The sequence below is a fragment of the Macaca fascicularis genome, chromosome 14 (assembly GCF_037993035.2).
Source record: "Macaca fascicularis isolate 582-1 chromosome 14, T2T-MFA8v1.1".
In the NCBI taxonomy this organism is placed as follows: domain Eukaryota; kingdom Metazoa; phylum Chordata; class Mammalia; order Primates; family Cercopithecidae; genus Macaca; species Macaca fascicularis.
Window position 1 is genome coordinate 44,934,458 of NC_088388.1, and position 26,306 is coordinate 44,960,763.

The 26,306-nt window shown below is 41.8% G+C and overlaps 1 protein-coding gene across 2 annotated transcripts in view; it reads right to left on the bottom strand.

Moving 5' to 3' along the window:
• NELL1 (neural EGFL like 1) overlaps positions 1-26,306 on the bottom strand; it is a 949,455-nt gene that overhangs the window by 830,649 nt on the left and 92,500 nt on the right. For both annotated transcript variants that reach the window (XM_005578390.4, XM_005578389.4), the window contains exon 3: positions 5,139-5,289. In XM_005578390.4, the coding sequence (XP_005578447.3) occupies positions 5,139-5,289 (151 nt within the window). The remainder of the gene's footprint in view (positions 1-5,138; positions 5,290-26,306) is intronic.

A 26,306-nucleotide genomic window follows, 5' to 3' on the forward strand; every position in this document is an offset into this window, starting at 1 on the left:
ATTCATATGCAAAAGAATAAAGTTGGATCCCTACCTCACATGATATATAAAAATTAACTCAAAATATATCTAAGAGATAAGTGTGAGAGCTAAGCCTATAAAACTTTTAGAAGAAAATAACTCAAAATATATCTAAGAGATAAATGTAAAAGCTAAACCTATAAAACTTTTAGAATAAAACATAGGAGTAAATCTTCACGACTTTGAATTAGGCAAAAATATGACATCAGAATCATAAAAAAAAATAAAATAAACTGGACATCATCAAATTTTAAAGCCTTTGTGATTAAAGGACACCACCAAGAAAATGAAAAGACCACCCACAGAATGGGGGAAAACTGTAAATCATACATCTGATAAATGACTGCATCTAAAACATACAGGATTATTACAAATCAATGATAGAAAGACAAAGAATCCAATTAAACGTGAGCAAATTATCTGAATATACATTTCTCCAAAGAAGATACACAAATGGTCAATAAGCTTATGAAAAGATACTCAACATCATTTGCCATCAAGCAAATGCAACTCCAAACCACAATGAAGTATCACTTCATACCCATTAGAATGTCTATCATCAAAAAGAAAGATAACAGGCCGGGCGCGGTGGCTCAAGCCTGTAATCCCAGCACTTTGGGAGGCCGAGACGGGCGGATCACGAGGTCAGGAGATCGAGACCATCCTGGCTAACACGGTGAAACCCCGTCTCTACTAAAAAATACAAAAAACTAGCCGGGCGCGGTGGCGGGCGCCTGTAGTCCCAACTACTCGGGAGGCTGAGGCAGGAGAATGGCGTGAACCCGGGAGGCGGAGCTGGCAGTGAGCTGAGATCCGGCCACTGCACTCCAGCCTGGGCGGCAGAGCGAGACTCCGTCTCAAAAAAAAAAAAAAAAAAAGAAAGATAAAGAGTGTTGACAAGGATGTGGAAAAACTGAAACCCTCAAACACTGCTTCGGGGAATGTAAAACAGTGTAGTCACTTTGGACAAGTCTGGCAGTTCCTCAAACAGTTAAACAGAATTTCCATCTGATCCAGCAATTCCACTCCTAGTCACATACCCAAGGGAAAAAAAAAAGCATGTCCACGCAATAGCTTGTACATGAATGTTCATAGCAGCATTATTCATAATAGCCAAGAGTAGAAACAATTCAAATGTCCACCAGCTGATAAATGGATATCTATAATGTATTATATCCAAACAACATAACATTATTCTGCAATAAAAAGAAGTGAACTACTGACACAAGCTACAATATGAAGGAACCTTGAAAGCATTCCTGTCAGAGAAGCCAGTCAAAAAGGAATACATAGTGTCTATTTCATTTGTATGAAATAACCAAAATAGGCAAATCTACAAAGACAGAAAGTAGATTAGTGGTTGCCTAAGGCTAGGGAGCTTATGAGGAAATTGTGGGTGAGAGCTAAAAGGTATAAGATTTCTTTTGAGGGTAATGAACACTTCTAAAATTGATCGTGGTGATGAATGCACAATTCTATGATTATACTAAAAGCTACTGAATTATAAAAATAAAAAATTATCTAGAAATCTAATAATGTCCATCATATCCCAATTGTTTCAAATACTTATCTAATTTATCTTCATCATTAATAATACAATCAGAATCACATAAGAGAGAACCACGAAAAGAACCTGGGCGTCTGACTTTTAAGCCAACAATCCATCTACTACATACCTGGATCTTCTGCTATTGAATAAAGAAAAGCCCCCAATCCTTGGTCAACTTACATATCTGGTCAAATGTCCATGCCAAATTTCTACAGGATAATTTGCTCCTCTAGATACTGTTATCCTGGTAAATAATAAAAGTAACCTGAAAATTATGAAAGATTCTCACTTATTGCAGATGGGAACATTTGGTGAGGGGAGGAGGGTTATAATGAATAGTCTAATTTCTAAATATATGCCCTTATATATTCTCTATTTTCTTGCATTCCAGGTCTCCTTAACTAGATCTTCTCTACTAGAGTACAAACTGGGTTTTCTGTATTACCCATAGCCAATGCATTAGAAATTCACAGTCTTTCATACCTTGCCTTGTCAGACTACACACACATGGAACAGGGTACCATAAAGTCCAGAGGAGAGGGGATCTAGTATCTTACTTCTTCATAATTATTTTGTGCAGCAGTCAAGATCTGAGGTTGTTCGCACTTGTCTTTCATGGTGCCTGCTTGGCTCTCTTGCAAGTGTATTTTCCTTCCTTTCGTTTCTGCTCTAAAGCTTTTTAATAAACTTTTGCTCCTGCTTTAAAACTTGCCTTGGTCTCTCCTTCTGCCTTATGCCCCTCAGATACATTTTTCTTCTGAAGACACAAGAATTGAGGTTACTGTAGACCCATATGGATTTGCCGCCAGTAACATATTTCGGTGGCATGTAACTTGGATACCCTCCACTGCCAACATACTTTGGTGCCTTGTGACTCAGATAATTTCTACTGCTAATATACTTTGGTGCTGTGTGACTCGGATATGTTCCCTAGTGGTAAGACCTCTATGCCTCATGGCTAAAGGCATTCAACCCCTGTACATGGTTTTCTTCTCCTCTTTTATTTTATTTATTTATTTATTTATTTATTTATTTATTTATTTATTTATTGAGATGGAGTTTCGCTCTTGTTGCCCAAGCTGGAGTGCAATGACACAATCCTGGCTCACTGCAACCTCAGCCTCCTAAGTTCAAGCAACTCTCCTGCCTCTGCCTCCCGAGTAGCTGGGATTACAGGCACACACTACCACACCTGGCTAATTTTTGTATTTTTAGTGGAGACGGGGTTTCACCACATTGGTCAGGCTGGTCTTGAACTCCTGACCTCAGGTGATCTGCCCTTCTCAGTCTCCCAAAGTGCTGGGTTTACAGGCATGAACCATGGTGCCCAGCCTCTTCTCCCTTTCTCAAAAAAAAAAAAAAAAAATTCTGAAGTTTTCCTATTACAATGAAAAATGATTAAATGACTCTCCTTTCAATCATCCTCGGGTTCTATTAGAAACCCACTAGGGATATAAAAGAAGACAGCCTCACATGGCAACACAAAAGTTTTTTTAAAACCTATCCTATTGAAAAAAAAAAAAAAAATCCAAAAGAGAAACACGGCAAATACAGTTTCAGAACACACTTAGACAAGGAGAATAAATGTATATGTGTTATGGGATGGCCACTCACCATGCACACCATGCGCTATCCTTTTTCATCCTTACAGAAGCCCAGGAAAATAGATTATTACACACATTTTACAGACAAGGAAATTGATGCTCCAAGACATTGAAGAGCTGGTGTCACAAAGCTAGAACTGGAACTCCAGCCTCCATCAGTCTGACTCTGAAACCTTGCTCTTTCTAATAAAATAGCAACTATTTCACATGCTTCTTACCTGCTTTATTCACTGAGAAGTATCTGAAGATCTACCTCCTACTTTGGGCATCTGTATAATCCTCATACCAAAGAGGCATTCACACTCAACCCCACAAGGCCAATGAGGCAAGGTAGGGTTGTGAAGCTGAGACTTGCCTTGACACTCAATCCTTGGAAAATGAGAACATATACCTTTCTCCAGCACACAGAACACCTTTGAATGAACCCATATCTCTCACAGACATGTACATCACCTTGCTTTCTCTGGGCTGACCAAGAACAGCCAGATTGTAATGACAACACCCCCACAGAATGATCAGGGTCCATCAGCACGCTTTGAGGCTGAAAGCAACCAACCATTAAAGACAGAACTGTTGATCCTTACAACTGCTGAAAAGTCTGCATAGAAAGAGCCTCCGTTCCAGCCAAATTGGTCTGTTCGCTGCTCCCACTCCCAAAATTGCATTTCTCTACATTTCTTCACCTCTGTGACTGTGCACATTGTTCCTTCTGTTTGATATAACACCCTTCTTCCCTTACCTGCTGGAATTCTGCCTGTGCTTCAAGAGCACTGTGTGTGGTCTTCCTTAACCACTAACCTAATGCATTTAATTCAGTGAACTTAACACCTTTACGTAATTTTGAAATTAGCTCCATAATTCATTGTAACACCAATCTACTAGTTCTTTATTATTGACTTTTTATTCTTTAGCTTTTTGTGTGGTTATGCCTTGTTTCCTGCATTGCCAAACTCCCTCATATATCCTTAGAAGATTTTGTTCCTTTGATTTCTCCACAAAACCTTACATGGCACCTAGAACAGAGTAGGCGCTTCATAAATATTTTCAGTGGACTAATACAGAGGAACCCAGTATTAAAAATTAAAATTGTTTAGGTTACCTAATGATTATTAATTTGAATTCAATGATAGAGTGATCTTTCTTAAATTTAAAACCCATTGCCTAGGGGACTTTAGCCCAAGTTTTTAACATGGCATTGAAGCTTTGCAATGATCTGGCTTCTACCTACCTCTATAATACCACCCCTCATTGCCCAACCCAAACTCTCATCCCTTCCCCATACATGCTTTTATGTTCCAACCACTTACCTACCCACGTGTTGATTCTTAAAAATCATAGCAACCTCTTTCTGAAATGTTATTCTTCCATCCCTTACTCCTTCACATTTGGCATGTAAAATACTCAGATTTTTTTCCTTATACAACTATCATCTTTTCCAAAGCCTTTCCTGGCTACCACAACACTTAGCAGAATGACTACTCTTACCTTTATTTCCTGATTACAACCTTCTAGCACTGCATCTTCAATACTTTATTATATTTATTTGTCTATCTTCCCTACTAGCTTATGTGATCTTTGCAATGAAAATCCTACACTATTCACCTTAATATTCCCAGTGTCAAGTATAATCCCCACATAAACACACCGTAAATGTTTATTGAAGGTTGTTAAACATAAGTAACTAACTTGCTTGATGACTAAATATGATAGAATGTGATTTTATTCAAAGTCTACCAGAAGACAGGTGAGAAAGATACTCATGATTGGTCCTTGAAGAGCAAACAAGAAAGCCACTTTGACCAAAGTAAATTCTTAATGCAAAGTAAATTCATGAATGTGTTTAACAGAAACGAGGCCTCAGTTAGATGAAAGTTTTCATGGGGCTACAAACTCTAAATTCCAAGACATTTTGTATAACCCATTAACTCTAAGGAGATTTTCAAAAGCAGAAAGAGCTTTCTTACCTGTGCTCCAGTTCTCGAATGGACAGTATTACTCCTGAAGTGGATGGCTTCTGCTGTACAGTGGCCAAAAAGGTGAATTCACTCTTGTTCCGGAACAGCTGAATTAATTTCTCACTCACATGAGGAGCTGCATGGATCTCTCTTTCTATGTCTAGAAATCAAGAGGAAGATCAGGAGAAACAGGAGAGAAGAAGGAGAGGAGAAGAGGAAGGAGAAGGAGAAGGACAGAGAAGAAATACAGGAGAAAGAGGAGAGGGGAGATGAGAAGGAAGGGGAGAAAAGATCCATGGTTAAAAATGTCATGTCCAAAGAATCCAGATTGCATTTTTCATTTTCCTCTTCTGTCAATAGTTTTCATTTTCAGGCACCATTCACCACTCCCTACAGCTGCATTCATTCAATGCAAATCCCGGAAATGCTATCTCTGTCACCGCGCCCACTTGTCACTTTGACAAGTTCACAATTGGCCAGTGATTTCTGACAGGAATTTTGACAGGACACTGAGCAATTCAGTTTGCTGCAAACAGATTAGGTTGCTGTAAATAAGGTGAGAGGTAGTCGGATAAATGTGGTCCTAAATTCAGAGAATCTTGGGATAATAAGACCCAAATGCCACTCAGCATTCTCCAATTTCACTTTTTCCATGGACACAGCTTCCTTCTCCCCACAATGTATATAGGAAACCTGTCCTTGCCTTGTACCTAGCAGATATTTACTAGCACTAATAATGCCAGACAACTCTGCCTTTGCTTAAAGAATAAATACAAGGCATGCTCATGCTCCACACACGTGCCTGGAATTTCTCCATAAACATGCAATGGATGACTTTCCTCATGAAATATTTATTCAAGTTGAAGCCAATTCAGCAGGTCTAGAGGTGTGTGCTTCCAGCTAATCCTGGTCCTGGACAAGAATGTTTCTTTCTCCAACATCAGCATAATGAGAGACATCCATCACTTCATACCCAGACTCACCCTTGTCATGATAAACTAGGTGTTATCTCATTATTTTACACTACATTTTCTGGCATCAGAAAGGGACATTAAGGGAGCAAAGTTAGAGAAGATTATTCAGAGGATGATAAATGAACATTATAAGTGCGTCTGGTGGCCTCCTCTCACATTCTGACCACCTCCTCTGACTGCATGATAACTACTTGGTTATTTCTCCAGGACTACATGGGAAGCCCTTGAAAAACATAGAACTTCAAAGGTTGCACTGCCCAAGCAACATCACAGACTGGTATATGGACCTTGAAGAATCTCATCCTAAAGAGTGGCTTCTGAATAAGATATCCTTCAATTCTTGACCTTGGGCCTCAGTTCTCTCATCTGCAAAATGAGAGAGTGGACTAGGTGATCTCTTAGAGCCTTCCACCTTAGCCTTCTAAAATTTTTTGAATTGCTGCTTCAATTTTATAACACAGAAAAGAACAGCACAGTCTTTTCCACCTGTAAATATCTAGGCTATGAATGGCAGAAAGCAATGTTTGTCCTCTATCTTGGAGACACCCAACTCAGGTAGACCAGTCTACCAGTATAAAACCTACCTGCACAATAGTAGCAAAGCCTTCACTAATTAATTGTTAAGTGGCATGCTGTCAGCTTTTGTCAAGTTTTGAGATAAGAGATAGCCACTTGAAAAACGCTTCTATACCTTTACAAAATCCCAGCCAAAGACATTCCAGATGATATTTAAAACCTATTAAATGTGTGGGTGAATCACTCTATAAACGAGAGTATTAGAAAATGTTTGTTAATATTATTTTTATTATCATTACTTCTTTATTTTGAGATGGGGGTCTCACTCTGTCACCAGGTTGAAGTGCAGTGGCATGATCTTGGCTCACTGCAGCCTCCACCTCCCGGGCTCAAGCGATCTCCCACTTCAGCCCCCCAAGTAGTTGGGACCACAGGTATGTGCCACCATGACCAGCTGTTTGTGTGTGTGTGTGTGTGTATGTGTGTGTGTGTGTATTTCTGGTAGAGACAGGGTTTCCCCATGTTGCCCAGGCTTGCCTTGAACTCCTGATCTCAGGGGATCCACCCACCTTGGCCTTCCAAAGTGCTGGGATTATAAGTGTGAGCCACCGTACCCTATTATCATTACTTCTAAGCAAAGATCATCTTAATAAATTCACCTATAAGTAATGCCAAAAAAAATTCAACTCTTAAAATTCAGTTGTATGTTGACTTTTTACTTTTTTCTTCTTTACTCATCAATTAGGAATCAACTGATTGGTATTGGATGCCTGAATTTCAGGATTCTAAAGCTTGGGACCAAAGAAAAGAGAGCCATAAGTGTTCAGCAATGCCTGCTGGAGGAAATGGATATGAATACCATATCAGCTATGGGTATCCTCACCTCTCACTCAACTCTCCCTGAGTGATATTATCCAACCCCATGACCAATGGCCTCCAACTTTATATCTGCAGCCCTAACCTCTCCCTTAAGCAGTACATTCAAATGTTCACCTTCAAGCATTTCAAATTGTAATGTGCCCACAGTGAAGCCTGTTCTCTTCCCTCCACTCTCAATTTTCTCACAGAGGTCCCAGTCTTAGTAAACGGTAACACCCTGTTCCTCAAGTCAAAAAACTAGAAATTGCCCTTGATTTTTCCCTGTTCTCCACTCTCCATATCCAATCTAAAAACAAGTCAAGTGGGCTCCCACATCTGGAATCTGTCCACTTCTTCCCAATTTCACTGTTAAAACTCTTGCCAAGCCACTATCATTGCTCCCTAGGGTGCTTCCAATGATCTCCTAACCTTCCCACTTCCATACTGCCCTCTTTTCACCATTCTTCACACAGTAGTTAACGTGCTCTTTTTAAAGCCTAAGTCCGAGTCCTTTCAGCCTCCTGCTTAAAATCCTCCAATGGTTTCCCACTGCTCAGAGGATAAAATCCAGTCCCTTCAGCATGCCTGCAAAGTTGCACACAAACTGATTCTTGCCTACCTCTCCCACCCCATTCATACTTTTCTCCTTGGTTGCTAGAGGAGCACACCAGGCCCACTCACACCTCAGATCTTCATGCTTGTCCCCCTGCCCACAGTGCTCTTCTCTCTCCTTTTCACGTCCCTGACTCCTTCTCCTTCAGCTTTCACTGTAAATGCAATCTTCTGGCCTCTCCAAGGCAGGCTCTGCATTAATGTCTCTCTAATACTCCAGTCTGGGTATTTTCTTCATTTGACTTGTCATATTATATGTACTGTAATCCATTTATTATTTGCTGATATCATTTATCACAGTCTTGTTTCAAGTTTGTTACCTATTATTATTTCCTTTCTTTTTCCACTAGACTATAAGTTCCATGAGGGCAGGCATACTTATTTATCCATTGTTTTATCCACAGTTCTTAGTACCTGGCACAAAACAGGCATCCAATAAAGGTTTACTGAATTGATTAATGTATTTTCCATTTATTTCTCTCATTTATATTGTTACTTCAAGTAACCACATATATTATGGTCAGAAAATAATATATCTTTTGGAAAACCAGGAGATAAATGGGTCCTTCTCAAATGCTCATGGCCATGAAAATTTATTTTAATCATGTTTGCTGTTAAATAAGTCCTACTTCTTTGCAGGACACCTCCACTTAATAGTCTGATCTAGTCCTACCATACTTCTGCTCACTCAACCCTCCAAGAAAACGGAACATGTCTTATGCTGGCTTTTCTTATTCCTTTTTATAAATGATTGGCACACTGAAGTAAAGAGACCCCATTAGGACTCACTAGAGTGAAATGGAAGAAACATCTGTTTTGATACACTGAGGCTTTATGTGCATTCTCATTTTCAGAGAAGCCCTTTCAAGTAAATTTTGACCATGATTCAGATGTTAAGAAAAACACAACGAAGTAATTCTATGCCCTACAATATGCAGGCAGAAACACTGGACAGGTTTCAAAGGACTGAGATCACTTTGAGTTTTGCAGATGACTAGCTGTGTGACTTTGGATAAAGTACCTTACCTCTCTGAACCTCACACTCTACATCTGAAAATTAAGACCACTAAATTCCATGATCTCCAAGTTCTTTCCTAGTCTTGACGTTTCATTTCAGTTAATCACTTAATCCTGCTCATAGCTGCATAGCAAAAGAGAGCACTGAGGGCAAATTCCATCTATTAAGAAACCTAGATTCTACAATTTTTCTCCTCTGCTGATTTTCCAAATTAACATAAAACATAAAGTTGTCAACTATTAAAAATAGTGATATGTCACCTACTTTGCAGCAACCTGCTTTATCCCTGGAGTTAAAAGAGCAACCAATGAAACCAATTAATGGGAACCTATAGTGAATATTGTACTTCTATATTCAACCACTATAATATGTGTCTGCTGTATTACTTAAGAATATTCAATTCTGCTAGAGAGAACAAGAAAAACAAACGGGACAGATAAAGCCCATAAGAAGTGCTAAATATAGAGAGCAAGTTAGAAACCTGTGAAACATGCTAAACATAGACTGAATACATGGAACATAAGTGTGTTGAATACAGATAAGAAGGATTGAATAAGAGTGTTACTTACAAATACATGGGTTGGGAGGACCAAGTTATAATGTGCAAATCGTGCCACCTTCACAATGACAGTCACGCCATCCCTAAACCAACACCCATCATTGACATCCGTTTCATTTCCATTCTGGTCCCACATGTAATATCCTTGAGAAATGCTAACAAAACCCATCACTGCTCACCAAATTAACTGGTGAATTACAGGTGTATCCAGGATTACTTGCTCCTAAGTATTTCCAATAGAGGAAGCATGTGGGCTCCGGAAACCTCCCATTCGCTGAGCCCCCTCCCTTTTCGTTAACCTCAGCTCCAGTCCTCATAATCACACCATCATCAAAGAAGCTGATGCAGCAGAGAGAGAGAGAGAAAAAAAAAAAAAAAACACAGAATATATGAGGAATGAATAACACAGGAACTGGGTGGGCTGGTGCTTCCCGCTGCTCACACTCAATCCTACATGTGTTAACCTACTCCATCTCTTTCCCCTGCTTCCTCCTAGATATTTTAAACATGATTCAAGTATTTGAATTTAGTCTGTCCATGAGGCTTCCCATTTTGTAACCTCTCGGGGTGTCCTTGGAGGCTACCATTGCATAAAAGTAGTTTCACATACAACAACCACTTCACTTAAAGTGAATATTTCACATTTTTGAAAAGGGGGAAAATGGCATTCGAAATACTCAGGTTTTGCATGTTCTAGTTAAGAAGTGCTAACTCAGCAGCAAGAGTTAAGTGCTTTTTCTTTCCCAGGATAAAACGGTTCTACCTCGTCATTTTTAAAGAAAGACTAAAAATGCTAATATGATGATTAAACATCAGCAAAAAAAAAAAAAAAAAGTGCTGGGTGAAGGGAGGAGATTGGAGAAGGAAAGAAATTAAATGATGGTGTTCACACACTCTTCTCTGTATTCACACACTCTTCTCTGTGTTCACACACTCTTCTCTGTGTTCACACACTCTTCTCTGTGTTCACACACTCTTCCCTGCCTCAAATAGAAGGAACTTCATTTCCCTCTTCCCTGATGTATAGAGTGCGGATGGTGGTGAATTTCATTGTCAACAAGCATATACCTTGCTTCCCCTGCGCCAGGCACGGTGGTTGGCACTGGGGGAATGAAAGTAAAAATACAGTTTCTGCCCTGGAGGATAGACACATAAGCAAGACAGTTTCTTTAAGACAACAGTTACAGAATAGGGCAGTGCACAAAGATAAAGAGAGGAGGCCCCTTAGAGATTAGGGATGACATCATGGAGGAGATATCATTGAACCTGACTCTAAAAACATGAATAAGCATTTACTAGGCAGGAGAGAGGGAGAAGAGGGCATTCACTGCAACAGCATTGTATGACTGTGAACTCACGTGTTTTACATTATCCCAGCATTTTTCTTTTTCTGCAAGTGTATCTCTTACTACAAGTTCAGCAGAGAAAGCATCTACTTACCTAATATTGGAGCAAATTCTCAGGCCCCTGATTGGCCAAGGGGTACCACATTAGCACAAAGCAGACCAAGAGGCAAAATCCCCACCAGTGCACAGCTAAGAATCAGCAAATTGAGGTGGGAAAAGCAGCAGCAGCCAGAAACACATAAACACAAACGCACCAAGGCAGCCCGTCTCAGCCTCAGCTGCTAGAGAATGCAGGCAACATTTCAGTAATTACACTGAGAACCTCAAAATATAGCAAGCTCCTGATAGAGACAGGCCACATCCTTCTAGCCTGAGTGCCACACAAGTTCATGGTAAGAACGGCCCCAAAAGGTAAAGCAACATTTCTTAATTTGAAATGACAGTTGGCTTTTCATTTCTGAATGTAGAGGAAATTTGTCAATTCAGAACTGCCAACCATCAGTGAGGCAATTTCTGGTTTTGGGGGGTGGGAGGCACATGTCCCACTATTTGGTCTTGTGACCCTTCTTTAAGGATGTCAGATGTTCTTCTTTAAGGATGTCAGATGTTCTTCTTTAAGGATGTCAGATCCAAGCAACTTTCAAAGCAACAGAAATCACTAGAAGACTCCCAGTTAACATGTAAGGGATTTTCATCTCCACTAACAAGTGCACAATAACATTCTGTTAAACCTCCATTTGTTCCAGAAGCCGGAATGAGACAAATCAAACGTGTATGTCTTATTACTGTGCCAAGGGCAGGGCTAATGCTCTGCACATGTCATCTCACTTACAATAACTTTAGGAGAAGACATTATTATTATTCCTACTTTACAGATGACCAAACTAAAGCTTACAGAATTTAAATAATGTTCTAAAGGACACTAGGCTAGGAAGGCTTGGTGCTGAGATTTCAACCCGGCAAGCTGGTTCCATGAGCTACACTCTTAACTGTGCTACACCCGCTATTCGCCAATCTGTGTGATCTCGGTGCTTGATATAAATCAAGGGTAAATCACCATGATACACCCAGTGTCTGGCACTTTTGTGTTCACTCAGGAAATATTTATTGAATAAATGAATGAACAATCTATTTGTACATGCCTTATGAGGTAAATACAAACACATCTCCATTTAACAGGTGAAGGAACTGAGGCACAGAGAGGTTTCATGGCTTGCCCAAGGTCACATGACGAGTGGAGACAAAGCTGACTCTTGCCCCAGCAGAGTCGACTGTGACATTCCATGGTATTCAACTGATGTCTCTGCTTATTTTTTATCCTCCTCCCTTTCCTGTCCCCAACAGCCCGCATTCCTGCATTCCAGCACCACAAGCCTCACATCCCTTCTTCCCAGGGCCATGTTCCTCCCCATTTTGGTACACTCCCATCTGCAGCAACCATCTGTCTTCTTCCCTTTTCTGATAACATGTTAATTGCTACTCCTCAGGCCAGTTTTCTCTGACCACCCCAGGCCAGCTCAGGTTCCTGTCTTTATTTATCTTCATTGTACTTATCACAATTGTCAGGGATTATGTGTATAATCATTTACATGTGTAATCATTTTATTAAGTGCTCCATATATATATATATATTTGTTTGTTTGTTTTTGCTTTTTTGAGACAGGATCTCACTATCACCTAGGCTGTTGCCCAGGCTGGATCATGGTGCAATCTTGGCTCACTGCAACCTCTGCCTCACGGGTTCAAGCGATCCTCCTGCCTCAGTCTCCTGATTAGCTGGGACTACAGGCACCCGCCACCACGCCCGGCTAATTTTTGTATTTTTGGTAGAAGATCGGGTTTCGCCACATTGCTCAGGCTGGTCTCAAACTCCTGGGCTCAAGTGATCCACCCATCTTGGCCTCCCAAAGTGCCAGGATGACAGGCATGAGCCACAGCCCCCCGCCAAGTGCTATATTTATTCCCCACTGGACTGTAAGTTCCATGAAAAATTGCCTACCAATATGTACACTACACCTAGCACAGTGCCTGGTACGTGGTTAAGCCTCAAATCTTTGTCACATTAATAAATCATATCTTGGCTCCAAAGTCTGGAACACAATATAAGAAAAAAGGTTTACCAAATACATGAAAATATAACCCAAACCTGTTGAGAAAAAGTACATTCAAGTAATGAGCTGCCTAAAGAATAATAAAGCCAGTTCAGTGTCCCCAACTCCTCCATTAGGGGACTAAACCTAAGGCATCCTGTGACACATGGTATTAACCAATTTTCTGTAATTACTGTGTAATTCGATCAAAAGAGATTCTGGTACCCCATAATTTTGCTAATTAGATAGGTACTGTAAGGCAGATGAGCTCTTCTTAAAAACGTTTGACAATACTAGTAAGGCAAATCAATGCATCCCCTGTTGCTAAGAAATTAACAACGTGTAGCCACTCCTCTTTAGGCTGCCTTTCCACACTGCCACCCACCAGCAATCAAGTCCCGTTATCCCCATCCCCCTCATCCCCATACCTCCCGCCCCATCTCAGTGAGAAACACAGGAATAAAGAGTTAAAGTATGAATGCCAGCTCCATGTGAATCACAAGACAGGAGAACAAAAAGCAAAAGAGTGGTGAAAAGACTTTTATAATACGATTAAGAGTGCATTATATAGTGAAGAAGCTATCCAACAGCAGAGAATGGCTAAGTAAATTAGGATATATACACCCCATGGAAAATTATGTATGATAATATAATGATATGAAAGGCATTGAAATAACATAGAAATGTCCAGCCAATACTCTGAAACAGGTATACAATAGTACATACAGCATCATATCAAGTCTACAGTAACGTAAAATTTATTTCGTGATGCATAGCAGATAGATAGGCATGGCCTTCAATTTTGTCAAAAATTAGGAGCTAACATGGGTGAAATTTTTCTTCTTTCCATGTGTTTGAATTTTCCAAATCTTCTCTGAGAGTTATTGTAAGAAAAAAACAATGTTTATGCTAAAATATATGAGCTCATCATAGAAATTGGAGAAACAAGAAGGACATCCTACAAAAGAAGAAAATAATCACCAATCACCTTGCTTTCAGTCCCACAATTGTGTATCCTTAAATCAGTGAAGACAACAGAGGGGTTTTTTTGGCAATAACTGACCAGCAACCCTCCTCAGGTGCCATTTTAATACACACTGATTGTCAAGAGTCTGAGAACCCCAAGGGTGTACTCATCACATAGTGCACAAAACTCTAAGCACCAAAGGTTGCCGGGTGCAAGAACATCAGTTCCAGCAAGGGATCTCTCGATGTTCTTATGAAGACATGAGGGCAGTCCTTGCCCCTGCCCTCTGCTAACCACCCATCCACTCATTTATTCCTTTGTTCATTCATTCTTAACTTTAAAAACCTTTACTGAGCACTCCTCTGAACCAGCACTGTGGACACAAAACTAAGACACACCTTCTATGCATGAGGAGCTAAAAGTCTAGTTATAAAGACACAAACAAAAGCGAATGGATTCTGCTCAGCTTTTCAGTTCAGAGATACAAGAAAAGTAGAGCCAGGCATGGTAGCATATGCCTGTAATCTCAGCTACTCAGGAAGCTGAGACAGAGGATAACTTGAGCCCAGGAGTTCAAGTCTATCCCGGGAAACATAGTGAGAAAGACCCTATCTCTAAGAAGAAAGAAAGAAAAAGAGAGAGGAGGAGGAAGGAAAGGAGAGAAAGAAAGGAAAGAGAGGAGAGAAGGAAAGAAAAAAGAAAGAGGGAGAGGAAGGGAGGGAGGAAAAAAGAAAGGGAGGGAAAGAAAGAAAGGGAGGAGAGGAGAAGGGAGGGGAGGGGAGGGGACAGGAGAGGAGAGGAGAGGGGAGGAGAGGAGAGGAGAGGGGAGGAGAGGGGAAGAGGGGGAGGAGAGGGGAAGAGGGGGAGGAGAGGGGAAGAGGGGGAGGAGAGGGGAGAGGGGAGGAGAGGGGAAAGGGGGAGGAAACGAAGGGGAGGGGAAGAGAGGAGGGGAAGGGGGAGGAAACGAAGGGGAGGGGAAGAGAGGAGGGGAAGGGGGAGGAGGGGGAGAGGGGGGAGGGGGAAAGGGGGGAGGGAGGGAGGAAGGAAGGGAGGGAGGGAGGAAAAAAGGAACGGAAGGAAGGAAAGGAGAGAGAGAAGAAAGAGAGAGGGAAAAAAAGGTCATGTTTAGGTCATGTCATCACAGGTCTGAAATCACCTGGAGCAGGACCAGAGAGTGAGTCCCCTCACCAGGGACTTAATCTTCCAGGTAAGAGGCAGTGTAAGGTAGTGGTTAAGAGCTCAGGCTCTGAAGCCTCACTGTTTGGTTAAGATTCCAGTTTCAAGCTGGGTGTGGTGGCTCATGCCAGTAATCCCAGCACTTTGGGAGGATGAGGTGGGTGGATCACTTAAGGTCAGGAGTTCAAGACCAGTCTGGTCAACATGGCAAAACCCCATCTCTACTGAAAATACAAAAATTAGCCGGGCCTGGTGGCATGTGGGGCCTATAATCCCAGCTACTTGGGAGGCTAAGGCAGGAGAATCACTTGAACCTGGGAGGAGGAAGCTTCAGTGAGCCAAGATGGCACCACTGCACTCCAGCCTGGGTGACAGAGAGCCAGACTCCATCTAAAAAAAAAAAAAAAAAAAAAAAAAAATCCAATTTCGCCTCTTATCAGATGTATAATCTTAGATAACTTAATCTCTCTGTGCCTCAGCTTCCTCATTTTTACAAATGAGAATAAAACCACATATACCCACGGGGATAGTATAAAGACTAAATCAATTAGTACATGTTGAACTCTCAAAACTGTCTTCCACAAAACAAGCACATGACAACTGTTAGCTTGTTTGGTATAGAGCCAGGACAGGCCCTGGGTCCTGTAGGATGGGTGAGGTATCAAGCTATGGCAGCAGCCACCATGCCACAAGAGTCTTGGTGCTACAGCTGGTGCTGAAGTAAAGGTCACACTGATGGTTGGTTATGGCTGTAGCCCAGCAGGAGAGCAGTGGGCAGGAGAGCAGTGGGCAGGAGAGCAGTGGGCAGGTGAGCAGGGGTTGCCAGCCATGGGTGGAGGCATGGTTAGTAGTCAGTTCTAACTCTCTTCTGTTAAAACAAAAATTGAAAATTGGGCAGCGGCTATAGGACTTCCAGCCACTCCAATCTATGTCCAGCCAGTCAATTTTCAAACAGTTCTGAATTTTTTATTTTTGCTAGATGTCAAGCTAAGGACTTTATATATGCTAATTTGATCCTCATAGCAGCCTAATGGGGTCAGCATTGCTATCTCCATTTTACAGACGAGATATGAAAAGTTAAAACGTGTTCTACTAAGTAGTCTATCTGGAATCAAACCCAGATCTGTCTAAAGCCAACCATAAGGCACCACTGCCCCTCAGCACCATCTATGGGCTCAGACAAACCAGTGTTTGAATCTCAGCTCTGCCAAGTACCTGCTGTACAACCTTAGATAGCTGTTTTCCTCCCTTCATCCTTGAGTTGCCTCATCTGTAACACTCGCCTTCCAGGGTTCAGGAATGAATGAATGAATGAAAAGTGCCTAGTATTTTGGTACTATGCACCTTATGACATTTCTGAGATGCTTTAAAAAAATGCCCAGATATCTAGACATTAAAGTCAGGGCTTTAATATTTTCTAAGCATATTCATACACATGATAATATTTCAAATTCATAAAACCAATTAAATGGGAATTAATAGTCTCACTTTAAAGATGAAGAATCTGTGGTTTATAGAAAATAAGTGACTTATCCAAGATCTCACCTCTAGCAAGTAGCAGAGATGTGTCTCTGACTCCAACTTTGTAGCTTATTTTGTATATTTCTGTTTGGCTTCCCTAATCCCCAACATGAGAGAATCATTACACTTCTCTACTCCAATGCTACGCCTTCCCTACGTAAAGACACACTCCTCCTCCCACAGCCTAAACTATTCCGTATATTAAGGGTGTCATCTCTAGCCTGCTTAAAAAGTTTGGTGGGCTGATCTAATTACAATTCATTCCTTTTTGTGCACAGTCCTAATTCTCAGGCATGAAAGAGACATTTTTAAACGCTGTATTGGTCCTGACCTTGCCACATCTACTCAGATTCAGTAGTAAACAGTAGGGCATCATGTTCAACTGCCAAGCTCTCTAATTTATGATTATTCATTATAAATCATTTTTACATGTTGCTTCAAATGCTGTTTTTCAAGAATAAAAATCTGCCTGCATTGAAATGCACAGTGATTTTAATATGCAAGCCTCCTACAGAGATGATGTCTCATTTTAATTATTGTTTCGGTTTAATGGGTTTTCATTAAATTAGAGGATAGAGCAATTACTAGGGTGAACAGCTAATGTTTCAAAGGTAAGCTCCTGTGGCTCCGTAGGCAAAAAGACAGTTGTGGCATAGAGAAGTAGAAAGACACACTCTTCTGAATAAGCTTGTATTCAGCCTCACAGAAAACAGCACCAGATAGTTTTCTCCCCAACTTCAAAATAGAGCTTGTATCCCCTCTCTGTGATATGCAAACAGCTCTCGGAGTATCGTTAGAACTTAGAGGTATCTTGGGGTATCTTAATCATATGACTTTTCTATCAGGAATCTAGGCTTCCCTGTCATCACAGTAGAAACTGCTCTTAAAAGTCCACAGCCTGCAAAGCGATATGTCAAACCACAGGAAAATACTCCTGATGAAATTGTCTTCTCTCTCACACACAAGTAATTTAGTTGGTTTAGTGGATTAATGTCTGACTTCTCACCCCTGGGAAATTGGTCCAACTTCAGCAGAGGATGCAATGACCAAAATCATATTAATTAGCAAACTGTCAGAGGCTCAATGAGAAATGACTTTGGTGGCCTCAGCAATATTTCACCCCAGAAACTGCACAGATTTCACACTCAGGGACCAATAGGGCAGCATTACCTCAGATGGAGGCAAAGGAATTAATGAGAAGTAGGAAAGGAGTGGAGAGTGAGAGGTAAAGTTGGCTTTATTGGGGTCCCAGAGGTCAGTGGTGAGGGACATGACTCAGTACTTGGGGAGGGTGACCCTCTGCATTGCAGAAGCTTGCACTGGGGAGATGGAGGGGGCTTAGTAAGCTTCAGATCTGTAATTTCTTCTCCAATGGAGCCAAAGGAGAGAGCTGGGGGAAGCTAGAGGGGTCCTTCCAGAAACAACTGTGCACGTTGTTTCTGGAAAGACCCCTCTGTCCAGTGCAGGTCTGGCTACAATGCATGCCAAATAAATAGTACAGGAGCCTCTCACCTTGCTATGGGAAGGAGGGGAAAAAATCTTTTCCACAGCAACCAGGAGTCATGAAGCAATGTCAGTCCCAGGTGAACCAGCAGGAACTAAGTGATGAATAGGTACCCTCATGCTCACCACCACCTCCCCACCCTCCCAGCTGGTATTTCTGCCAGGAATAATAATTCGGAACTCCTCAATATAATGCTTTCTTTTCAGCTCCTTTATTTCCACTGTCCTAAAAAGCACATCATCAGCTCTTAGATCACATGCATTAATCTAATTACATGCCTTGTTAGCTAATTAGTTCCAGAGTCACTGCTGAGGAGGACTCCCTCACTATTTATCTATCTGTGTTGGCCACAGGGTGTTTGTGTATTCAGGTTCCTGGGGAAACTATGCAATTATCAGTCTTCAACCTTGTGCTCAGGAAGGATGGTGAGGCTTTCTGGACGGGAAACAGGTCACCTGAAACTCCAGGCTTTGAACAGAAGCTCTGTCCAAAAGCTTTGTGCATCTGCCCAGAAAAGGGGCTATGGATGTGGTAGATTTTTTTTCCTTTGGCAGACTTGCTGTCTTTCTTTGAAAACGGACCTCCTTTTTAGAGATGTTATTCCGACTGTATTAAACATTAATGTCCCCCCTTAAAATGAATCACTGGAAATGCCACTTGTTCCTTGAACTCAGGGCCTGTTGCTATCTGGCTGCAGGATCTTTCTCGACCAATTTCCCACCTCCACCCTTCCAAACAAGAGCCATAACTGAGAGCTAAAATTATAATCCTCATTTACTGAAGCTTTTTTAAAAGAAATGAAAATGTCAATTTTGGGGAAAATTGGTCTTTGATCATTGTTGCAAATAATTTGGTTCTTGCATATCCTAGGGTAAGAACATTGAATCTATTTCAATAAATTATTCCTTCAGTGTATTAAATAGAGCCTTTGTGATAATTTATTTCAAAGGATGCCTGGTAGGTTCCCAAGCAGTCTTTTCTACTTGGGTATCATCTAACTTAGACAACAGATATTCTTTTCAGCTCTCCGAACTACCCATACCAAGAGTAGTTGTAAGTTCAACCTTGTGCATCCCCAATTAGAGTACTTGTGAGATCTCAGAGCGCAAGACATGGTAAGGGTCTGAAGCACAGCCAGGCACAAGTGAGAGGCTCCATGGGGACACCATCTCTTCTCCCTCCCAGAGTTTCAGCCACCTCCATGCCTATTCAAGCCCTGCCCATCTCTCAAGGCCCAACTCAATTCCTCTAACTCTGTGAAGCTCTGGCACCCCAGCTGAGGGTGATTTTCCTTTTCCAATCCAAAATTCAATCACTCACCCATTCAAAGATGTATTTGTGGAGTACGTTCTCTGTGCCAGGCTCTGTACTGTGGTGATTAAGATGGACTCAGTCTGGAGAGAAACATCTGGCCAGTATTTTTAGCTGCACTGACCAATACCACCCACTCTTACAAATCTTATTCTCTAATTGTGCCAAAGTCAATGGCCAGATGGTGGCCTGACCACTAAGTGAACCACTGGTAACCTCCCCAACAGTCATGCTCTGCCTCCTTTTGAAACATTCTGCCCTTTTGACACCGCATTCTTCTTCTTGTCCTCCTACCTCCAAGGCTGTCTAGAGGCTCCTACACGGTGCACTCCTCTGCCTGCTGTCTTATTTGTCAGAGTGCCTCAAAGAACATCCATCCATCAGCAAGCCCTGAGCTCCATTTCCACTATGATCCCCAATCCTCTTGACTAGAATATTGCACCAGTCCCTCACTGTCAGCTTGCCTCCACTTGTCACTCCTGCCCTCCCCTCCTCTCTCCTCATTTCCCCTTTCCTCTTACTCGTTGTCATTTTCTCGCTCTATCCCATGTAGCAATCAGAAAATCAGAAAGATCCTTTTCAAACTTAAATCACATTACCTCAATTCCTTACTTAAAGTCCTAAAAGAGCTGCTTTATTAGTTTCTTATGGCTGTTGTAACAAATTACTGTAAACCTAGAGGCTTAAGGCAACACAATTCTATTATATTACAGTTCCGGAAGTCGGAAGTCTGAAACAGGTTTCACAGGACAAAAACCAAGATGGGGGCATGACCATACTCCCTCCGGAAGCTCTAGGGGAGACTGTTTCCTTGCCTTTTTCAGCTTTCCTTGGGTTGTGTCTTCTTCCTCCATCTTCAACACAAGCAGCATAGCATGTTATGATCTCTCTCTGCTTCCATCTTCACATCACTTTTCTATCTGATCCTCATGCCTTTCTCCTATGAGAACCCTTGTGATTACACAGGCTCCACTTGGAATCCAGGATAAGCTTCTCACCTCAAGACCCTTAACTTAATCATACCTGCTAAGTTCCTTTTACCATTTGAAGTAATATAGTCACAGGTTATGGAGATTAGAACGTGGCCATCGTTTGGGAGGAGGGCAGCATTATCCAGCTGTCCACACTGCCCATTATGATTTGAATAAAACCCTAACTCCTTGCCATGGCCTGAAAGGCCCTGACTATGTTCTTTGGCCTCCTTTGGTACTTTCACCCACATGGGCCATCCTTGTGCCCTTTAAACTTGTTTGACCCAAGGGGCCTTTTGGCTAGCTGTTTCAAGAACAAAGGCTCGGGAGGACAACAGCCTGGATTCAACTCTCAGCTTACTGGACCTATATATATAACCTTGGTCAAGTGATTTAATTCCTATTTTCCTTTCTGTGCCTCTGTTTTTCTTTCTGTGGCACATAATACCTATCTCCTTTGTACAATTATTACAAGGATTAAATGATCTCATGAATATAAAGAATTTAGAAAAGTACCTAGCATATGAAGTGTTCCTCATTAATAATGTGAGTGATCATTAATATTATCTTTGCATGGCTGGCTCCTTCATTTAGGCATCAGCCCAAACGTCACCTCTGCAGGGAAGTCCTCCCCAATGTAAAGTCAACTCTCCCCCTAAGTCTCTCTCTCTCTCTCTCTCTCTCTCTCCAATATAGCTGTTATATTTCCTTCATAGTATGTATTACAACCTAAAGTTACTCATTTATTAGTATACTTGTTTATTGCAATTGGCCATTGGCCATCTTTGGTAGAATGTAAGCTTCATGTGGACAGGGACTGTGTTTTCTCTGCTGCATTCTTAACACTCAGAACAGTGCCTGTCACATGGATGTGCAATAAATATTTGTTGAATGCATGAAAGAATGAATATGATATACTACTGGTTCTCTCTTCACTGTACCTAGGCCAATAGCCCCTCAAGGACAGGGTGTCTGTCATACTCTTATAAAATCAGGACCCAGGACAGTGGCTGGCACACAGCAGCATAACAGACTCTCCTGATTGATCAATACGTCAATAGCAGCCATGCACAGTGGCTCACACCTGTAATCCCAGCAGTCTGGGAGGCCAAGGCAAGCAGATCACTTGAGGCCAGGAGTTCAAGACCAGTCTGACCAACATAGTGAAACTCCATCTGTACCAAAAATACAAAAAATTAACTGGGCGTGATGGTGCACACATGTAATCCCAGCTACTCGGGAGGCTGAGGCAGGAGAATTACTTGAACCCAGGAGGTGGAGGCAGCAGTAAGCCAAGATCATGCCACTGCACTTGAGCCTGGGCAACAGAATGAGACTTTGTCTCAAAATAAATAAATAAATAAATAAATATGTCAATAGGAAATAGGATTTAAAGCCTCCTTTAAAGGTAGGGGCTCAAAATAAGAAATTATTTTTCTCCATCCAAAGATTGAGAGAGAAGGGATGCCGAAGTCACATGTTGAAAAAAGACAGATTAAAAGCAAGACTCCAGGAAGTTGCTCTCAACCTTGCCCTGTCCCCAATACACACTAGCGGGTTTAGATAGTTCCTTAATCATGGTGAGATCTTCTGTTTAAATGAAATACCATAAAGGATGCTGTGGCTAAATTATACATAAAATATGTGGCTAAAAGCCAGTTGGTGGGGAAAACCTTGCCAAGCCCTGAATGCCAACCACCTTGTGTCTCTTCTTTCCAATAAAACAAGCAGCTCATGCCCTGTCAGGTGAGGACCTTTCCCTTTGAGGCACTGCATGGTTGTACTCCCGGCTTTCACATTGCTTGCAGTTTAGAGTAGAAATGACATGACTTCACATGAAAACAGTTGCTCTTCTCACTGCCATGAAGTGCTGCACTATTACTGCCATCCAGTCGTTTTGGGCTTTGACAGGGGGTCCAGGGAAGGGTCATCCTTGACGTCAATCTTGAAGTATGGAGGTGTCTACCTACACCTTCCTCACTCCGTTGAATGGCTTAGGTGCAGCTTCCCTGTGCTCACAGTTCTTGCTACAGACTTGTGTCACACCTCATTACATATGCCACTGCCTTGCTCCAAACCCTTCAATGACTCCAACTGCCTCTAAGACAAAATCCAATCCTCCTAAAATATGGAGTTATTATTTAATGGAAACAGCATTTCAGTTTTGCAAAATAAAAAAGTTCTGGAGAGCTGTTATACACCATGAATATACTTAACACTGCTGGAATGCACACTTGGAAATGATAACAGTGGTCAATTTTATGTTGTGTGTTTTTTATCCACAATTAAAAATACACATTTAATTTAATAAAAATTGAATCCCCTTCACGTGACCAACAAAACTCTACATAATGAAATCCTATAGACCTCGCCAGGCCCAATTCCCACCTCTTCCCTCCTTCTTGGTCTCCTTCTTGGCCCTTCTTTAGGTTCCACCAACTAACACACAAGCTCCTTCCTGCCTTTAGGGTCTCCGGTCAGGTCATTCTTTTGCCTGAAACACACTTCAGCCCACTCCATACCTGGTTACCTCCCATTCATCACTCAGGCTTCAGCTGAAACGTCATTTCGCTAGACCCCAGCCCCCAGCTAAAGTAGGTCTCCCAGTCTACATTTATTACCATACCACAGCTTTTCCTTCTTTGGGCTCATCCTAGTGTGAGGCTGCATGGAAGCTCACCACTGTGCTGTGGTGCCTGATGCCACATATAGCACAAAGAGCAGCTAGTGAAGGACATTGGAGAAATGGATAGATGGATGACTGGTAATCCATTGGTAATCCCTGGTAAACCCTTCTGAACCTGTATGAACCTAGAAAGTTAAACCTTTCTGAAGCTATCTGTAGGTTGTCCCGAAACCCACCATGCAAGTACAATGCCTACAATATACACTAGCATTAGAATTTCTCCTGTATCTGCCTCATTTTTTTTTTTTAACAGAGGCAAGGTCTTGCTCTGTCACCCAGGCTAGAGTGCAGTAGCATGTTCATAGCTCACTGAAGCCTTGACCTCCTGGACTCAAGCAATCCTCCTACCTCAGCCTCCGAAGTAGCTGGGACTACAGTCATCTGCCACCATGCCTGGCTAATTTTTAATTTTTTGTAGAGATATCTTGCTATGTTGCTTAGTCTGGTGTTGAACTCCTGACTTCAAGTGATCCTCCTACCTTGGCTTCCCAAAGTGCTGGGATTACAGGTGTGAGTCATCCTTCCCAGCCCTCATTCCAATTTAAATGGCAGCCCCCAGTTCTCATTCCTTGATTGGAGATTTCGGTCAACAAGATCAACAAATACCTGACTCTCATGTCTAACTTCCTTCCCCTCAGCCTTTTGTGGACACAGACTTAACATCTCACCTTTTCCTCCTTCCAACTCCCTCCAGCTGAGCAGTTCTCAGCACTAACTGTGCATCAGAATCACCTGGGTAACATGTTTTAAATGTGATTTGCAGTCTGCACCCTGAGAGACTCAAAAACAAAAAAAATAGTCTGGGGTGTAGGACAGGTGTCAATATTTATTTGTTTGTTTCAGATAAACATGATGGGCAGCCACAGCTGAGAACTGGTGTCCCAGCTCCAGGTGTTGGTGTTTTGGTGACTGTCCTGGCTCCAGGTCAACAGTAGCACACTGGCCAGCCTCAGGCCAGATGCAGCCTCAACATGCTGGTGTAGCTCCCAGTGTTACCCACCCAACCCACCATATTTCATCAAGTCCAAGATGTCATCAATTATAAACTACACCATCATTTGACACACCGTAAGAAATAAACAAAAAGCTGTTGATTATAAGAGACACCATAATTGTAACACATATGTAATTTATTACATAATTATACCAATTGCCTGTAAGGCGAAATCCAATCCTACCCTAAAATATTAATGGATATAGCATTTCAGTTTGCAAAATTAAGAAGTTCTGGAGAGCTCTTATATGAATAAGTGTGTGTGTGTCTTGGAATCAGTGAAATACAGTATAAAAATTGAAACATTTCATATAAAAATTCAAATCTCCATTAAAAAATTAGATGACCTGGCAACACAGAGCCCATATTCCCACAGGCAACAGTGCAATGAATGTGGAATTGAAGAAATGCAACTCATGCACAATGTTGCCAGTTGGCTGCGTTCCTTTGCCAGTGCACATCACTCAGCTGTTACCCGGCTGGCCCTCTATGCACCTGGGATTGAAGGCCCTTCCCAGCACATCTCTAACTTATGCTAATACTACACACACTCACCCAGGCCCTACACAAACCCCCTCCATTCCTGCCCTTCCACATTCTTCCTAGCCCCTCTAGGTTCTCCAGCCTCACCCTGGTGCTTCTCAGCTGGCGTGCCAGGGTGTGGGTTACAGGGGTCTCTGGAGTATGAGTCCCTCAGCCCTCAGGGTGGCTCAGCAGAGCACTTTTGGCATAAAAACAGTCCCTTCTCTTTCCTTCCATGTAATGTACAAATACAGCCATTTTCCTTATGTGCCATGATATGAAAAAGGTCACAGAATGCGGCCCAGTGTTGAAGTAGAATTGGGGATCAGAAGATCTGGGATGCACCATCAGTCCTGCCACTTAGTATCTGAGTGATATTTAATACTCCAACACTAATATCTGGGTGGTCATTTAATCCCTCTGAATCTTGGGGTCCCTTTCATAAACTGATGACCAATGAGAATAATTCTTCTATCCCAGAATCCACACAACAAATATTAATACATGTGATCGTGCACATGACCAGTTTTGAAAATGTCACTCTCACTTTCCTCCATGCCTGAGTGCCAGGGCAGGACAACCCCAAGCAGGCTGGGTACATGCGGTGACTACAGCGGGAGGGCTTGCTCTCACCACCCTTCTCAAATAGCTTACAACCCAGCAGTGAGAATGGGTGGATAGATCCTAGCATGACAAAGATAAACCCTGAGTAAATAAATACCTCACGCTGAATCCCCAGGAAGGAGAGAGGCCAAGAGCATATGGATGGTGTGGGTGATAGGTGTCTCCAGGTGAGTTAGTCAATAAATAAGGAGCCACTAAGCCCTGCATCCAAAGAGAATGCCATGGAACAACAGTTGGCCTTTTTTGTCTTTCCAGTAAGGTTGGCATCTTTTTTTGAAGTGTTTCAGCTTACTTTTTCAAATTCATGATGTAAACCAACAGGATGAGTGTCTTTCTTCAACCCCGTGCTGCTGTCCCACAACATCTGTAGGTACAGGTATCCTTTTAAGTTTTTCCTGTCACTATTCCCTCAAGTCCCCCCATACCGGGCATACCAAATGATCTAGACCCCATGTTCTATAAAAAAGACAAAAATGTAAAAAACAAGGAAGCAATATTTTGATCAACCACAGAATAATAATGTGAGCATGAGAAATGCAAAGATGCCTGTCAATGTTTCTATTTATGTGTAACGACGGCTGTAGCCCTCTCCTTAATTATGCTCTTATTCACCGTATGCATGGAGTCTGTCACTGTGGGTCTGGGTGTAACTGAGACTCCAACCAGCATAAATACGTGCCACACACCCAGTCGTTCCGTGCAACTTTTTCAAATGAATTATCGGGGAGATTTAAAAATTCTTCAAAAATGTCAAAATAATAACTATTTTATCTTTTTTATGCCCTAATTATGATTTGAAGCTTTGCTTTTCTTATTTCATCCAGGCACACCACAACTCATGAATAAAATATGACAAGTTTGATAGCAGCCATTGGAGAGGGTTCATCCGTAACGGCAGACGTGCTCAGTGTACAAAGAGCTTTTGTAT